The 15,136-nt window shown below is 44.1% G+C and overlaps 1 protein-coding gene across 1 annotated transcript in view; it reads right to left on the bottom strand.

The window, feature by feature from the left end:
* Positions 1-1,776: 1,776 nt before the first annotated feature.
* Positions 1,777-15,136, bottom strand: part of ISOC1 (isochorismatase domain containing 1) — a 46,617-nt gene continuing 33,257 nt past the window's right edge. The window contains exons 4-5 of the mRNA XM_069754030.1: positions 8,651-8,767; positions 1,777-2,167 (exon numbers count right to left, since the gene is read on the bottom strand). Of these exons, the coding sequence (XP_069610131.1) occupies positions 2,021-2,167; positions 8,651-8,767 (264 nt within the window). The 3' untranslated portion in view covers positions 1,777-2,020. The remainder of the gene's footprint in view (positions 2,168-8,650; positions 8,768-15,136) is intronic.

Here is a 15,136-nt window from a genome sequence, read left to right as displayed (position 1 = left end):
GGAACGGGAGTTGCCGGGAGCATCGCGAGGATCGGGAAGGCTGCCGGAAGGTGAGAATAGCACACATTTTTTTATTATTTTTAACATTATATCTTTTTACAATTGATGCTGCGTAGGCAGCATCAATAGTAAAAAGTGGGTCACACTTGTCAAACACTATGCTTGACAAGTGTGACCAACCTGTCAATTATTTTTCCAAGCAATGCTACAGATTGCTTGGAAAACGCTAGCATTCTGCAAGTTAATTACGCTTGCAAAACGCTTGTGTTTAGTGCGAATATGCATGCCAATTCCACATGCGTTTTACCCGCGGCAGTGAGTTGCGTAATTGCCGCAGAAATTGCACATAGCCTTAGAGTGGTGGTTAGGTGTCTGGTGCATTCATAAGGATAGTGCTCTCCCTGCCCCTAAAGGTACCGTCACATTAAGCGACGCTGCAGCGATATAGGCAACAATGCCGATCGCTGCAGCGTCGCTGTTTCATCGTTGTGTGGTCGCTGGAGAGCTGTCACACAGACAGCTCTCCAGCGACCAACGATGCCGAAGTCCCCTGGTAACCAGGGTAAACATCGGGTTACTAAGCGCAGGGCCGCGCTTAGTAACCCGATGTTTACCCTGGTTACCATTGTAAAAGTTAAAAAAAACAAACAGTACATACTTACATTCCGGTGTCTGTCCCCCGCCTTCAGCTTCCCACACTGACTATGAGCGCCGGCCTTAAAGCACAGCGGTGACGTCACTGCTGTGCTCTGCTTTACGGCCGGCCGGCGCTGACACAGTGCAGGGAAGCTAACGGCGAGGGACAGACACCGGAATGGGACTATGTAGTGTTTGTTTTTTTTAACTTTTACAATGGTAACCAGGGTAAACATCGGGTTACTAAACGCGGCCCTGCGCTTAGTAACCCGATGTTTACCCTGGTTACCAGTGAACACATCGCTGGATCGGCGTCACACACGCCGATTCAGCGATGTCAGCGGGTGATCAGCGACCAAATAAAGTCCTGATCATTCCCCAGCGACCAACGATCTCCCAGCAGGGGCCTGATCGTTGGTCGCTGTCACGCATAACGATTTCGGTAACGATATCTTTGCTACGTCACAAAAAGCAACGATATCGTTAACGAAATCGTTATGTGTGAAGGTACCTTTAGACTTTTTAAACCCAAACTTGGTATGTTTTTGTGTCTGAAAAAAATAAAAAACAACAAAGCCCACAAACAGCTTCTTCTTCCATCAGTGATTCATAGACTTGCATGGCAAATTCTGATCAGCGAAAATGGATTAGAGAAGGACATGCTCTGATTTTTCTTTAAATGGACATAACATGAAAGAAAAGTGACGTGAATAAGGCCTGATTCAGACAGACCAGTTTTAACTTGTTGACAGCTTTAATCTCATAGTGCAAAATAGCAACATAGAAACTATTACCTGGAAGACTGCAAATTATTGCTACGAGAATTTGGATGATTACAGAGAAATCATTGACTTGGATCCCAAAAGCTTTAGTAGGAATTCCAGTAAGGGCTAAATAAGCCTTTTAATATAGACTTGAGACTGGGTAAAAATGTATAGAAATAGGGTTAAAGTAGACATATGGCATAATCTGTTTCCTTCTAGTCTGTGGAAGATGCAATGCAACAAGTGACTGGCATTTCTACATACCATATACGTTTAACAACCATCAAACGTTTAGAAATGTAAACCAGATTTACAATGACAAGCAATCGCAGAGCCCTGCCTCTTGTGTTAAATAATAAAGACCAAGACTGCACAGTCCTGGTCCTGATCTACCACAAGGAACCCATTTATTACGGAAGCAATATCCATAAACAGCTACACAAGTTACAGTATTCACTTCATTTGACACGCAGACAATCATTTAGTTTACAAATGAATCCATGAATGTATTGGAGATGTCAGTTCACTGCAAGGAATACTCGTGCAGATCTGCAATTGCTTTGTACTGGATAAGACCACGAGTAAATGGAATCCAATTAGAAGCGTCATCCATTTTGCAGTTAGACTTTAGAAAGGAGTCCGGACTCGGGAGCACTTGCTTTAATCAGATTTTGGATTTCTTTGAATTTAGGATGGTCCTTATCAGCCACCAACTGTAAAAGTACGGCCTCACTTGTGGTAATTATAATCCCGTTCCTTGCAAGACGCTGCAAAAGAAAAGTACAATCATGAAAGAAAATACTTAAACTATGATCTAATGTATCTTTAAAAACAAAAAATATCAAACAAACAACTCACAGCGCCTGGTCAGTGTGTATAACGTGTGTATTTTGTTATGGAAAAAAAAAAAAAATCATACTAAGAAAAATCAATTCCTAACTTTTTCCACCTAAAATTTAACCCATAATCTGTACAAATCCATTAAGAAGGGGGAAATTAAAATAACCAAACTAAAATAATGCACTTGTATAATTGTGAACACCCGCTTACCGTATATACTCATGTATAAGCCGAGGCATTTAATTTTGCCGCGAAAAACGGGGAAAACTTATTGACGTGAGTATAAGTCAGACATGCATGGCTCCCCGTCCTTGCATGCATGCCAAAAAAAAAAAAAAAAAACTACTCCCCTTCCCTGAGCACGCTCTCTTCATCTCGTTCTGGTGCCAGCAGCTCTTCAGGCTGAGCGATCACGTGTCCCCGCTCATTAAGGTAATGAATATTCACTCCACGTCTATGGGAAGTGGAGAGAGGTGAATAATCATTCCCTTAATGAGCGGGCACCCTTGAGAGCCCGGCCGCTGCTGGAAGCTGGCGGCTGCGGCTGTAACTGCGCGCGTTATAAGAGAAATGAATATTCACTGCCAGCGAGATGAATATTCATTTCTTTTTAGCAGCGGGCACAGGCTTTAGCCGCAGCCTCCTGCCTCTGTGACCCGCTGCTCCCCTCCCCCGCCATCTTTCTAGTACAATGACTAATCTATAGGTGGAAGTTTTCAGAACAAAAAAAAAAAAAAAAAAAAAGGGCTGAAAAACTTGGCGTATATATTTGGGGATGCAGTAGTGTTCAAAATTCGCCAGTCCCATTTAAGCTCATGTTAAATAGTAGTCAGGACTGAGCCACCATCATTTAGCGATTCTGAATAAAACAAAGTTTCTGTTCAAGTACGGTAGGATTTTCATGACCTTTTCTTACTTGAATATCACAGCAAAAGCCACAGTCCATAAAACAGATAACAATAAGATCCCTTTGCTGTGTTGTAGACTGTTATCAGTCAGGAGAAAAGGAACAAAAAAAAAAATTCCAGGCATTAGATATACCAAGGGACACTGAAGACGGTCATCAAGAAATGGCTTAAATTTGGTACAAGAGTGCCGTTACCTAGAATGCAATGTTCCTCAAAAACTGTAGAAAAAGACAAGAAAATTGGTCTGGAAGGATGAAAAAAGGCCTACAACAACATTAAGGCCACGTTCACATGTATTTTACATCACTATGTGTAAGCCAAAACCAGGAGTGGAAGAAATCAGAGGGAAAGTATAATAGAAACATATGCACCACTTCTGTATTTATCACCCACTCCTGGTTTTGGCTTACAAATACTTAAAGAGTGAATGTGGCCATAAAGAGCTGCTTGAACTAGCTGTGTACTGCATGTGACGACAATCTCGCATATTCTTCAGATGTGTGGCTCGTGGGTTAGGGTAGAAACACGGACGCTTTTTCTTACAAAGAAAAAACATCCAAGCCCTGCTGTGTTCTGCCAAACACTACATCGACTCTGCTAAAAGCATGTGGGAAGAAGTTCAACATTTCAAAATGGCCAATGCCCAGACCTGAATCCAACTGAAAACTGTGGGCTGGCCTGAAGAGGGCGCTGTACATAGGAGATGCCCTTGCAATCTGACAGATTTGGAGCAGTACTGCAAGGAAGAGTGGGCAAAAAGATTCTAGATGTGCCATGATGATAGTCTCCAATTTAAAAAGACTGATTGCTGACAAATTCAAACAGTACTTCAGCAAAGTATCCTTCTTTTCCCAACCTAAAGATTTCACTTAAATTTTTCAATTTTTGGCATGATTTTCTTTTACATAGTAATAAAACTTTGCCATGTTAGCAGGGGTGTGTAGACTATATCCACCGGACGTATAAAATTCCTTTGATTTGGCAAATACTATTATGGTCTGAATTATTGGACTGCCATACAAAAGCATGGAAGTGTGTTCTTGTTCCTACAGAAAGACAAAACATATGCGTCTATCTCTGTTTTCGGATGAGAGGAGTCTTTCAGATGGTTAGACATAGTATTAAAAGAGTACTTCAAACAGAGCAGCCACGTTCACACGTTCAGTATTTGTAATCCTAAACCAAGTGTAGAAAAATCAGAGGAAAAGTTAAATGGAAACACGTCACCACCTCTGTATTTATCACCCACTCCTGGTTTTGGTTATAAATACTGATGGAAGATACTGACCAAATACTGAATGGGTGAACGTGTGGCCTGAACAAACAACATTTTATCGCTGACAAATGCCACATTAAACGGAATATTGTTAAATATCCTCAACATATTTTGATCATGTTGAGTATATTACACTATATAGGGTTTACCTATACCAAGAAAAAGCTAATCTTATTTCTATTGTGTGAAATTAAAAAAAACAAAAAAACTGCTACTAATATTTTGCCAATGGGAGTAACAGGAACACGGATTAGAATGGAGTAATAGTCCACCCTCTGCAACTCCTGCCGATCGACAGAATGATTGGTTTGTAGCATTTCTTTGAAGAATGGGCCCATGTTGCAGCATTCAACACTGCTTCCCTGTATGGTGCCTCTGTAAAAGGCAGAGGGGTAGTGCATGCAAAGCTCCCCAACCCTGTCACTGGTGGTTTCTGGCTTCTTAAACAATTCATCTTTGAGGGCCAATCCATAGTCTAGAGTGGACCATCAGTGTTATATTAGTGTAGAACCCCTTTAAGTCTCATTTATTGGAAAGACAAAAATCCTGACCAAGGTTCCCTGGATGGACTTGTAATATACATGTATTGCAAAATGTTAAAGCGGTAGTCCCCTACTATAAATGTTAACCCTAAATTGGACCAAAGTGGATGTCATGGTTAGGACATGGTTAATGTCCTGTTCTCTCAGAGTTAATTTTGCTGGCCTCCCCCTTTGATCTGGGAGGGGTATTTATACTCACTCCACACTAGGATTCGCTGTCAGTTATACTTTCGGTTCTAGTCTGTGTGCCTGACCCCTGGAGTGTGTGCCCGGTTTGCAATTGCTCTCCATGCCTTACTCTGTTTGTTCTTCTGGATTTCTGACAATCCCCTGTCTCACCCCTTAGGTACTTTGTGATCTCCTGGTTCAGGTCTTGGCTTGTTTGACTACTCTCCTGTGTTTCTCTCTTCTCTGCACCCCGGCGTCTGACTCCGCCCCGACCACCTCCTACTCTGTCGGTTCAGGTTCTAGTTGTTACCTGGTTAGTTCTCGGCGTGTTGCTCACCTCCCTCGCTGCTGTGTGCAGCTCTCCCTGCAGCAGTCGTGACAGTGGAGTAAGAATTCAAGAAGAGATATTTCTTCCTGTTCGGATGGAATGTGAAGGCTGCCGCAGTCATGCAACATAACCCAAAGGATGTTGATCTCAGGAAACCGGTGAGGGTCGTACTACCATTTTTTTAATTTCTTACTCCTCCCTTGATTCATTAGTTACCTTTAAAAGTAGTGGACGGCTAACCCTTTTTAAAGTACAGAAAGTGCAGCTCTTGCAGAAAAAAAAAGGCACTACAAAAATTAATATTTTGAAATCCAGAATTATGAGATGGAAATAAATTTGTGGTTCTCAAACGGTAAAAATTACTCAGTGGTGAGTGGGGTTAAAAGTGAAATAAACATTTTCTTCAAAAAAATCCTGTACCACATATAATATAAATTAGTCACTGTATTCTCTGTAAATAACTAGTGATTTTTTGAGGCTTTGTCTCTGCAGGGAACACAGCGGTGCTTACCTCTAACCCTCCGCTAGTTACAGGAGTATAATGATGCCATTTTGTGTAATGATTTCATAGGGCACAGCTATTGATGCATGGATTTTGCCCGCAGTGACTGCTGTTCAAAGCTGTAAATGTCAGCACAGCGTGTTTATTCAGAGAACTCAATTCGCACTTATGCCAGGACGATTTAGTGACTTTTCAGAGACTAGCTGGGGGCACAGACGGCAAGGTCTTAACACAATTTAGCTGGGTCATCCGCTGCTCAATGTTTCCACCCACTTTCACCCTTTTTTTGCTGGATACATCGGGTAACAAACCTGATCAGCTCACAGCTCACTGACGTCTCAAGGAAAATGCAGAATTATTCGGAAATGTCTCCACAATATGACAGTTATACGCAGAAAGAAGCAACAAATACGACAAAACTTCAGCTCAATCAGGGCCATTTTAGTGACAGACCACCAGCTATAACCTACTTTTGATTTTAATAAAGCCCTATGGGACATGTGTGGAGAAAGCTATCTGGATGGATGACATGAGACGTATTCATGAAAAGATTGAAATTCATTAAAAAAAAAAAAAAATGGAATAAAAATCCTGATGTTTGGAGGTCACAGGGACCTGACAGGTTCCCTTTAATCTAGCAGCATTCAGCAATGTGTGATTAAACTCCCTCCCTAACCAGCCCTGTATAACATAATTGAGTTAAATAAATGCTTTAAAATAGATTTATAAACTCAGCTTTTCCTAGGCTATTGAGGGCTTCGACTAGTCGATGGGGAATTAGTTGCCCCAGACTTGTCAGCCCTCTTTCCATATCATCACTCCCAGATGGGCGTGATAACTTAATATGCACAAGCGGCGTCATCACCAATTCATGCAAATCTGCATACACGCGCCGCTAACTCGGGCAGCGTCACTGAAGCTGGATGTACGCATCCCGGCTTCAGAGGCGCGCACTGTGCACGAACGGAAGCCATCTTCTGAGCTTCTGGTCATGCGCAGTGCACCTCTGGAGCCGGGAAGTGTACACCTGGCTTCAGAAGCACAGTTGTAAGGGGGTTACAGGGATGTTATTATTACTCATCCCGGTTCTCAATGTGTTACTCTGTCTATACTGTTTTTACTCATGTGCTGTGGAATGTATTCTGTCTCCTTGGGAAAGTGCAGTACCTCAATTAGGACACTAGATGGGGTACCTTAGGATACATAGTTAAGACAGGAGGGCCCACTGTGGGTAAGCTAGGAACATTTCCTGATTGTGAGCAGTAGGGCCAGGAAGCCCAAACAGTCCGGAAGGGCTTTAGAGCCCTGGGACAGCATAGTGACCCTGCAATGTTGTGATGCTAGGAGCCCAGCCATCCAGAGTCTATAGTGGCCAGAAGCTACAGGAGAAGGCTACAGCAGAAGTCACCGCAGAATAGAAACGCAGGTTGATCCAAGTTGTGGCAGCTTTCTACATGGGCAGATGCCCTTAGGTCTGGAGCGAAAAGGACAGGTGAACTCCTAAACTATCCGGGAGCATGACCGGAGACATGAGGAACACAGGCAGAGTGAAGGATGTGTACTGTGTGGAATCCCATGTCAAAGCTGTAACTGATCTGGACGTGCTGCGTATGGAATAAAGTCAAGTTGTTCATTTAAAGTTGGAACTGGACTGTCTCTATGTACTAAAGTGAAGGAAGAAGTTTCTCTGCGACTCAGGGAGGACCCTGAGAACCAGCCAAGTGAGACAGAATGAGTGAAAGTGTGAGTGTGTACGAGTGAGTGTGTATGTGTATATGTATATGGTGTGGGTGGCCAGGGCGCGCTAAAGCAGACATCTGTGGGGGCCATGACTACGGCCCTGGCCGGCGCTCACACAGTGACGCTGCCGGAGTGAGTGGCGCGCATGTGCAGATCTGCATGAGTGGCGATGAGGCTAAAACAGTAAATATATAGGCCCCAGTTCATCAATGAAATTATTGCAGAATTAGGAAAAGTCAAAATTCTGAAACAAATATTGTGACTTTTGGTGTTTTCAGGGCAGTTTCTCGCAGCTCTGCTAAAATGGGAGGAAACGGGGATGGAAGAGGGCATGTACTTTACTCCAGAAATCTTACTCCAGTCTTTGACTGGAATAAAACTTGTGGTAAGGCGAATGTCACTTGTCAAACTCCCATGATTCATTAAGAGGCGTCCACCTCTTAATGAATCAGAAAGGTTTGATTCCAACACATTCCCTCATTAAGACCGGCATTGTTTTTATGAATTGGGGTATTTTCAATATGTAGCACTTCATATTTTCAAGCTGTTCCACGACCCATCTGTTCAAGCTCTCATAACTCACAGATAGCTAGAGCTGCAGGAGAACGAACAGCCCGGCAGCACAGTGACTGTTTAGTAATCTAGTATTCAATTTAGAACGTTCGATAATCAGCCATTTTTTTCTTCAAGAAAACTTTCTAGCTATACCTTTCTCAACGTGCATTGACTCATATGGTAAATTACACTGAGAAACATCAGATACAAGGGATATAAAAACAATCCACAATCTCATGAGCAAAATGCTTCACAAAAATATAAGAGAACTCATTATCAAGTCTGCTCCAACCCCAAAATAAAGTTTCCATTAAAGGATTAACATCCAGAACATCAAGAAGAACTAAAAACTGAGCGAATGCAAAGAACACTGAGCACAGAGCTTGATTACCTCTAAGGCAAACATTCGATCCATCATGCTTCTTGACGAAGAAGCATCTGCCACAATGTGAACTTCCACTCCTCGGCCAATTAAGTCCAGCGCAGTTTGCTGAATGCAGACGTGAGTCTGAAAAACACAAAGCTTTTACATTACCAAATGATGCAATTTGTGTTATTAAAAGTCATTACTTTTCTTTACAGGTTTAAAAAACAAACAAACAAAAAAAAAAAAAACACAAAAACAAACACGACTTGTTCATGGGCTAGTTATGATACAATCCAATTAAAGTGATGGGCATCTCTAATATGTCCTTTATGGGTGGGGTTTTCATGCCACGTAACATGAGATGCTTATTGGCAATATATGAGGTCCATTCTGCTGGCTTTCAATATTTCACTTATTTCATTACTAATATACTAAGAATCTACTATATAATTGTCTGAGGGTCACTTCCGTCTTTCTGTCTGTCCTTCTGTCTGTCACGGAAATCCCAAGTCGCTGATTGTTTTTGCCACGACCAATCAGCGACGAGCACAGTCCGGCGGCAAAATGGCCGCTCCTTCCTCCCCGCAGTCAGTGCCCGCTCCATAATCCCCTCCAGTCAGCGCTCACACAGGGTTAAAGGCAGCGTTAACGGACCGCGTTATGCCGCGGCTTAACGCACTCCGTTAACGCTGCTATTAACCCTGTGTGACCAACTTTTTATTATTGATGCTGCCTAAAAAAAAAAATAAAAAAAATAGTTATATACTCACCGTCTGTCGGCACCCCGGATCCAGAACAGGCCTTTCCCGATCCTCACGACGCTCCAGTGACTACTCCATGCATTGCGGTCTCGCGAGATGATGACGTAGCAGTCTCGAGAGACCGCTACGTCATCATCTCGCGAGACCGCAATGCACTCTTAAGACCGGAGCGCGCGAGGAGCATCAGGGCGCCGGAAGGTGAGTATATAACTATTTTTTAATTTTTTATTTTTTTTTACAGGGATAGGATGCCCACATTGCTATACTCTATGCAGGCTGTGCTATACTCTACGCGGGCTGTGGTATATACTACGTGGCCGGCCGCGAACAATCAGCGACAGGCGCAGTGCGGCCGCGAATTTGCGCGGGATTTGAACCACGCTTCGCTGATTGGTCGCGGTTGGCCGAATCCTGTGTTTTCAATGTATTATTCTAAAATCTTCATAAATAAACTACATACATATTCTAGAATACCCGATGCGTTAGAATCGGGCTACCATCTAGTAATATAAATGTAGCCACGTGGGAGGAGAGTCTCAGCCTGTTGTGCAGAAGGCCCAAATGTATGATCAAACTAAGACTTTGACAATGCAGTAGATATACAGGAGAATAACAGCCACTGCACTTATGTTCCCTTTAATACAGAACTACCAGAATGTCAGCAGAATTCCATTGGCCCAACTATGACAGTGTGAAATAGATACTAGATTTCTTATGAATTACATCTTGAACTGAAATGCTGCTGGTGACTTCCCTCCAGATTGGTTTGATTGACAAGTCTCTCCCTAATTTTGTATACAGAGAGACCTGTCAATCATGCTTAGCAAAGAGAAGCCAGAGGGGACCAGCCCCGCACTTTTGAAAAAAATTACTTTCTGAAACACAGCAGCAACGCAAAACCTGGATCAGGAAACCTGTGACTATTTCATGGAGCCCATTTTTAGAATGAATCTAATAACAGGTTGACTTGACCTTTCATTTCAGTGCATTAGTACAGTCGGCTGTCAGTCAGTCGGGGCATGTTTACAGCCGGGGGGGCGTGCTAACAGCCGGGGGGGCGTGCTTACAGCTGCCACTCAGTGCTGTGAGCGATAACTATAGATGCAGAGGCACGCCTGCATGACTGAAAGCTCTCAGGTGCCGCACTGTCAGTATGGCGGCTAAACCCCTTTATAGCGCTATTAACATGAAGATAAAACCTAAGATAGAAACAAAATAAACCTAAACCCCGCTATAAAGAAAAAAAAAATATATATATATACCGTATATACTCGAGTATAAGCCGACCCGACTATAAGCCGACCCCCCTAATTTTGCCACAAAAAACTGGGAAAACCTATTGACTCGAGTATAAGCCTAGGGTGGAAATGCAGCATTTACCGGTGAATTTCAAAAATAAAAATAGATCATTATTTCCCCATAGCTGTGCCATATAGTGCTCTGCACCGTTCATTATTGCCCCATAGCTGTGCCATATAGTGCTCTGCACCGTTCATTATTGCCCCATAGCTGTGCCATATAGTGCTCTGCACCGTTCATATTTCCCCATAGCTCTGCCATATAGTGCTCTGCACCGTTCATATTGCCCCATATCTGTGCCCTATATGCTCTGCACCGTTCATACTGCCCCATATCTGTGCCCTATATGCTCTGCACCGTTCATACTGCCCCATATCTGTGCCCTATATGCTCTGCACCGTTCATACTGCCCCATATCTGTGCCCCATACAGTGCTCTGCACCGTTCATATTGTCCCATAGTAGTGCCCCATATAGTGCTCTGCACCGTTCATATTGTCCCATAGTAGTGCCCCATATAGTGCTGTGCACCGTTCATACTGCCCCATATCTGTGCCCCATACAGTGCTCTGCACCGTTCATATTGTCCCATAGTAGTGCCCCATATAGTGCTCTGCACCGTTCATATTGTCCCATAGTAGTGCCCCATATAGTGCTGTGCACCGTTCATATTGTCCCATAGTAGTGCCCCATATAGTGCAGTGCACCGTTCATATTGTCCCATAGTAGTGCCCCATATAGTGCTGTGCACCGTTCATACTGCCCCATATCTGTGCCCCATACAGTGCTCTGCACCGTTCATATTGTCCCATAGTAGTGCTCCATATAGTGCTCTGCACCGTTCATATTGTCCCATAGTAGTGCCCCATATAGTGCTCTGCACCGTTCATATTGTCCCATAGTAGTGCCCCATGTAGTGCTCTGCACCGTTCATATTGTCCCATAGTAGTGCCCCATATAGTGCTCTGCACCGTTCATATTGTCCATAGTAGTGCCCCATATAGTGCTCTGCACCGTTCATATTGTCCATAGTAGTGCCCCATGTAGTGCTCTGCACCGTTCACACTGCCCCAGAGATGCTCCACATAAATTTGTGCCGCTGCTGCAATAAAAAATAAAAAAAAAAGCCATACTCGCCTCTCTTGATTGCAGCTCCCGGCGTCTCGTTCCGGCGTCCGGTCCCGGCGTCTCCGCACTGACTGATCAGGCAGAGGGCGCCGCGCACACTATATGCGTCATCGCGCCCTCTGACCTGCACAGTCAGAGCGCAGACGCCGGGAAGATGGAGCGACGCCCGGCGGCTGGAACGGGGACAGGTAAATATGACATACTTACCTGGTCCCGACGTCCGGCTCCCTCTGCCTGTCCCACGGTCTCCGGGTGCCGCAGCCTCTTTCTCTATCAGCGGTCACCGTTACCGCTGATTAGAGAAATGAATAGGCGGCTCCACCCCTATGGGAGGTGGAGCCACCTATTCATTTCTCTAATGAGCGGTCCCACGTGACCGCTGAAGAGGGGAAGAGCTGCAGCACAGAAGACCCGTGGGATGGCAGGGGGAGTGTCAGGATCGCTGGGACTAGGTAAGTATACCTCAGCGCCCTCACCTCCTCACCCGCCGGCCCTGCCACCCACCTTGACTCGAGTATAAGCCGAGAGGGGCACTTTCAGCCCAAAAATTTGGGCTGAAAATCTCGGCTTATACGGTGTATATGTATGTATGTATCCAGAAAGGAATTATCAGTCAAAGCCAATAACGTCATCATCTAAGGAGTTTGACAGAGGGAAGGAGGGAGCCCTTTCTGTCTGCCATCAGCAACCCACAATATTATGGGTGGCCACTTGCTCTACCGTGGCATCAGGAGCCTATCTATGACCCCAGGTCTGCCAAAGATGTTGCCCAATAGTTTGCCTATCAATTCCACACTGCAATAATATAATGTTTAAAGCGTCAAACAATTCAAAGGATCACAACTTCTAGTCTAGAGGGATAAGAGAAACAGTTAAGTGATCATTTCAACTTGTACATTTATGACATGTCCACTGGATAGGACAAAAATATATAGTAGATGTGGGCCCTATCAATAGAATCCACATTTATCTTGCTAACGGTGCCCGAAACACGCTGCTATCAGTGGAGAAATGGTCATAATTCACATTCATTCCTACTGTGAGGAAAACACACACAAGAGGAGAGCCAGGGGATACATAGGAATGTTCCCCCGACAGGTAATCTGTGACGGAGCTTACACAGCTCACTGGCACCCCCTTACCCTCAGGTCAGTCAGGGAACTGCACCAAAAATAAATTGTTGCTGGAGAAGCTGCCCTGTCACGTACTTGTTATCAGTGCACTCTGCAGTGAGGGCGGTATAAATATCACCAGTCCCAGGCTGGGAATATACAGCTCTGGCAAAAATTAAGGGGCCATTGCAAAATGTTCCGTTTGTCTGATTTTTTCTCTTTGTAGGTATATTTGAGTAAAATGTAAATGGTTCTTTTATTCTATAAACTTCTGACAACATGAACAGTGATTTTAGACCTCAAATAATGCAAAGAAAACAAGTTCACAATCATTTATAACAAATATACTAATGTTTTAACTTAGGAAGAGTTTGGAAATCAGTATTTTGTGGAATAATCATGATTTGTAGTCACAGCTTTCATGTGTCTTGGCATGCTTTCCACCAGTCTTTCACACTGCTCCTGGTGCAAAATTTAAGCAGTTCTTTGTTTGATGGCTTGTGACTATCCATCTTCCTGATTACATTCCAGAGGTCTTCAATGGGGTTCAGAGCTGGAGAATGGGCTGCCCACGACAGGGTATTGATGTGGTGGACTCTTAATTTTTGCCAGGAACGAACGAACTAATTATATATATATATATATATATATATATATATATATATATATATATATATATATATATATATATATATATATATATATATATATATATATATATATACTAGATGGTTGCCCGATTCCAACGCATCGGGTATTCTAGAATATGCATGTCCATGTAGTAGATTGCCCAGCCACATAGTAGATTGCCTACAGCACAGAGCCACGTAGCATATTGCACAGCCCATGTAGTATATTGCCCAGCTATGTAGCATATTGGCCAGCTATGTAGTATATTGCCCAGCCAGGTGAAAAAATAAAAAATAAACACATACTCACCTTCCGCAGGAACGTTGTAGCACTGTCCACGGATTATCGCTGGCGGCGGCCATCTTCCGGAGGTTCGGGGCTTCAGGAAAATGGCCACGGGATGCCGCGCGAGCGCAGAAGGAGATCGCGGCAGCCATTTTCCTGAAGCCGAGTTCCATTGCAAGTCCCAGGGCTGGTGTGAGCAGGACCTATGATGACGTCGCGGTCACATGACCGGACGTCACGGCAGGTCCTTGCCGCACACCAGCCCTGGGACGGGACCTCACTGCAAGCTGCCGTTTGCAATGGAGCAGTCCTGGGAGCGTGGCGAGGAGCGAGAAAGGCGGCGGAGGGTGAGTATAGCAGGGGTTTTTTTTAAATTATTTTTAACATGCATATTTTTACTATTGATGCTGCATAGGCAGCATCAATAGTAAATAGTTTGGGGACACACAGGGTTAATAGCAGTGGCAACGGAGTCCGTTACACTGCGGGCCATTACCGCTGCCATTAACCCTCTCTGAGCGGGATTACGGAGCGGGCGCCGGGCAGTGAGTGCAGGGGAGTAGGGGAGGAACTAATCGGACTGGCCGTCGCTGATTGGTCACGGCAGCCATGACAGGCAGCTGCCGAGCGCAATCAGCGAACGAATAACCGTGACAGAAGGACAGACAGACGGAAGTACCCCTTAGGCTACGTTCACACTAGCGTTGTGCGCCGCTGCGTCGGCGACGCAACGCACGCAAAAACGCGGCAAAACGCACGCAAAAACGCTGCGTTTTGCGACGCATGCGTCGTTTTTTGCCGAAATTCGGACGCAAGAAAAATGCAACTTGTTGCGTTTTCTTGGTCCGACGCTTGCAGCAAAAAAGACGCATGCGTCGCACAACGCAACAAAAAAAACGCATGCGTCCCCCATGTTAAATATAGGGGCGCATGACGCATGCGTCGCCGCTGCGTCGCCCGACGCAAACACGACGCAAAACGGGAAACGCTAGTGTGAACGTTACCTTAGACAATTATGTATATAGATATATACAGTCATGGCCAAAAGTATTGACACCCCTGCAATTCTGTCAGATAATACTCATTTTCTTCCTGAAAATGATTGCAAACACAAATTTGGTAGTATTATCTTCATTTAATTTGTCTTAAATGAAAAAACACAAAAAGAATTGTCCTAAAGCCAAATTTGATATAATTCCACACCAAACATAAAAAAGGGGGTGGACAAAAGTATTGGCACTGTTCGAAAAATCATGTGATGCTTCTCTAATTTGTGTAATTACAGCACCTGTAACT

Source organism: Ranitomeya imitator, chromosome 1 (assembly GCF_032444005.1).
Source record: "Ranitomeya imitator isolate aRanImi1 chromosome 1, aRanImi1.pri, whole genome shotgun sequence".
Lineage (NCBI taxonomy): Eukaryota > Metazoa > Chordata > Amphibia > Anura > Dendrobatidae > Ranitomeya > Ranitomeya imitator.
The sequence above is the reverse complement of the archived record's forward strand: the minus strand, read 5'-3'. Positions and strand labels throughout refer to the sequence as shown.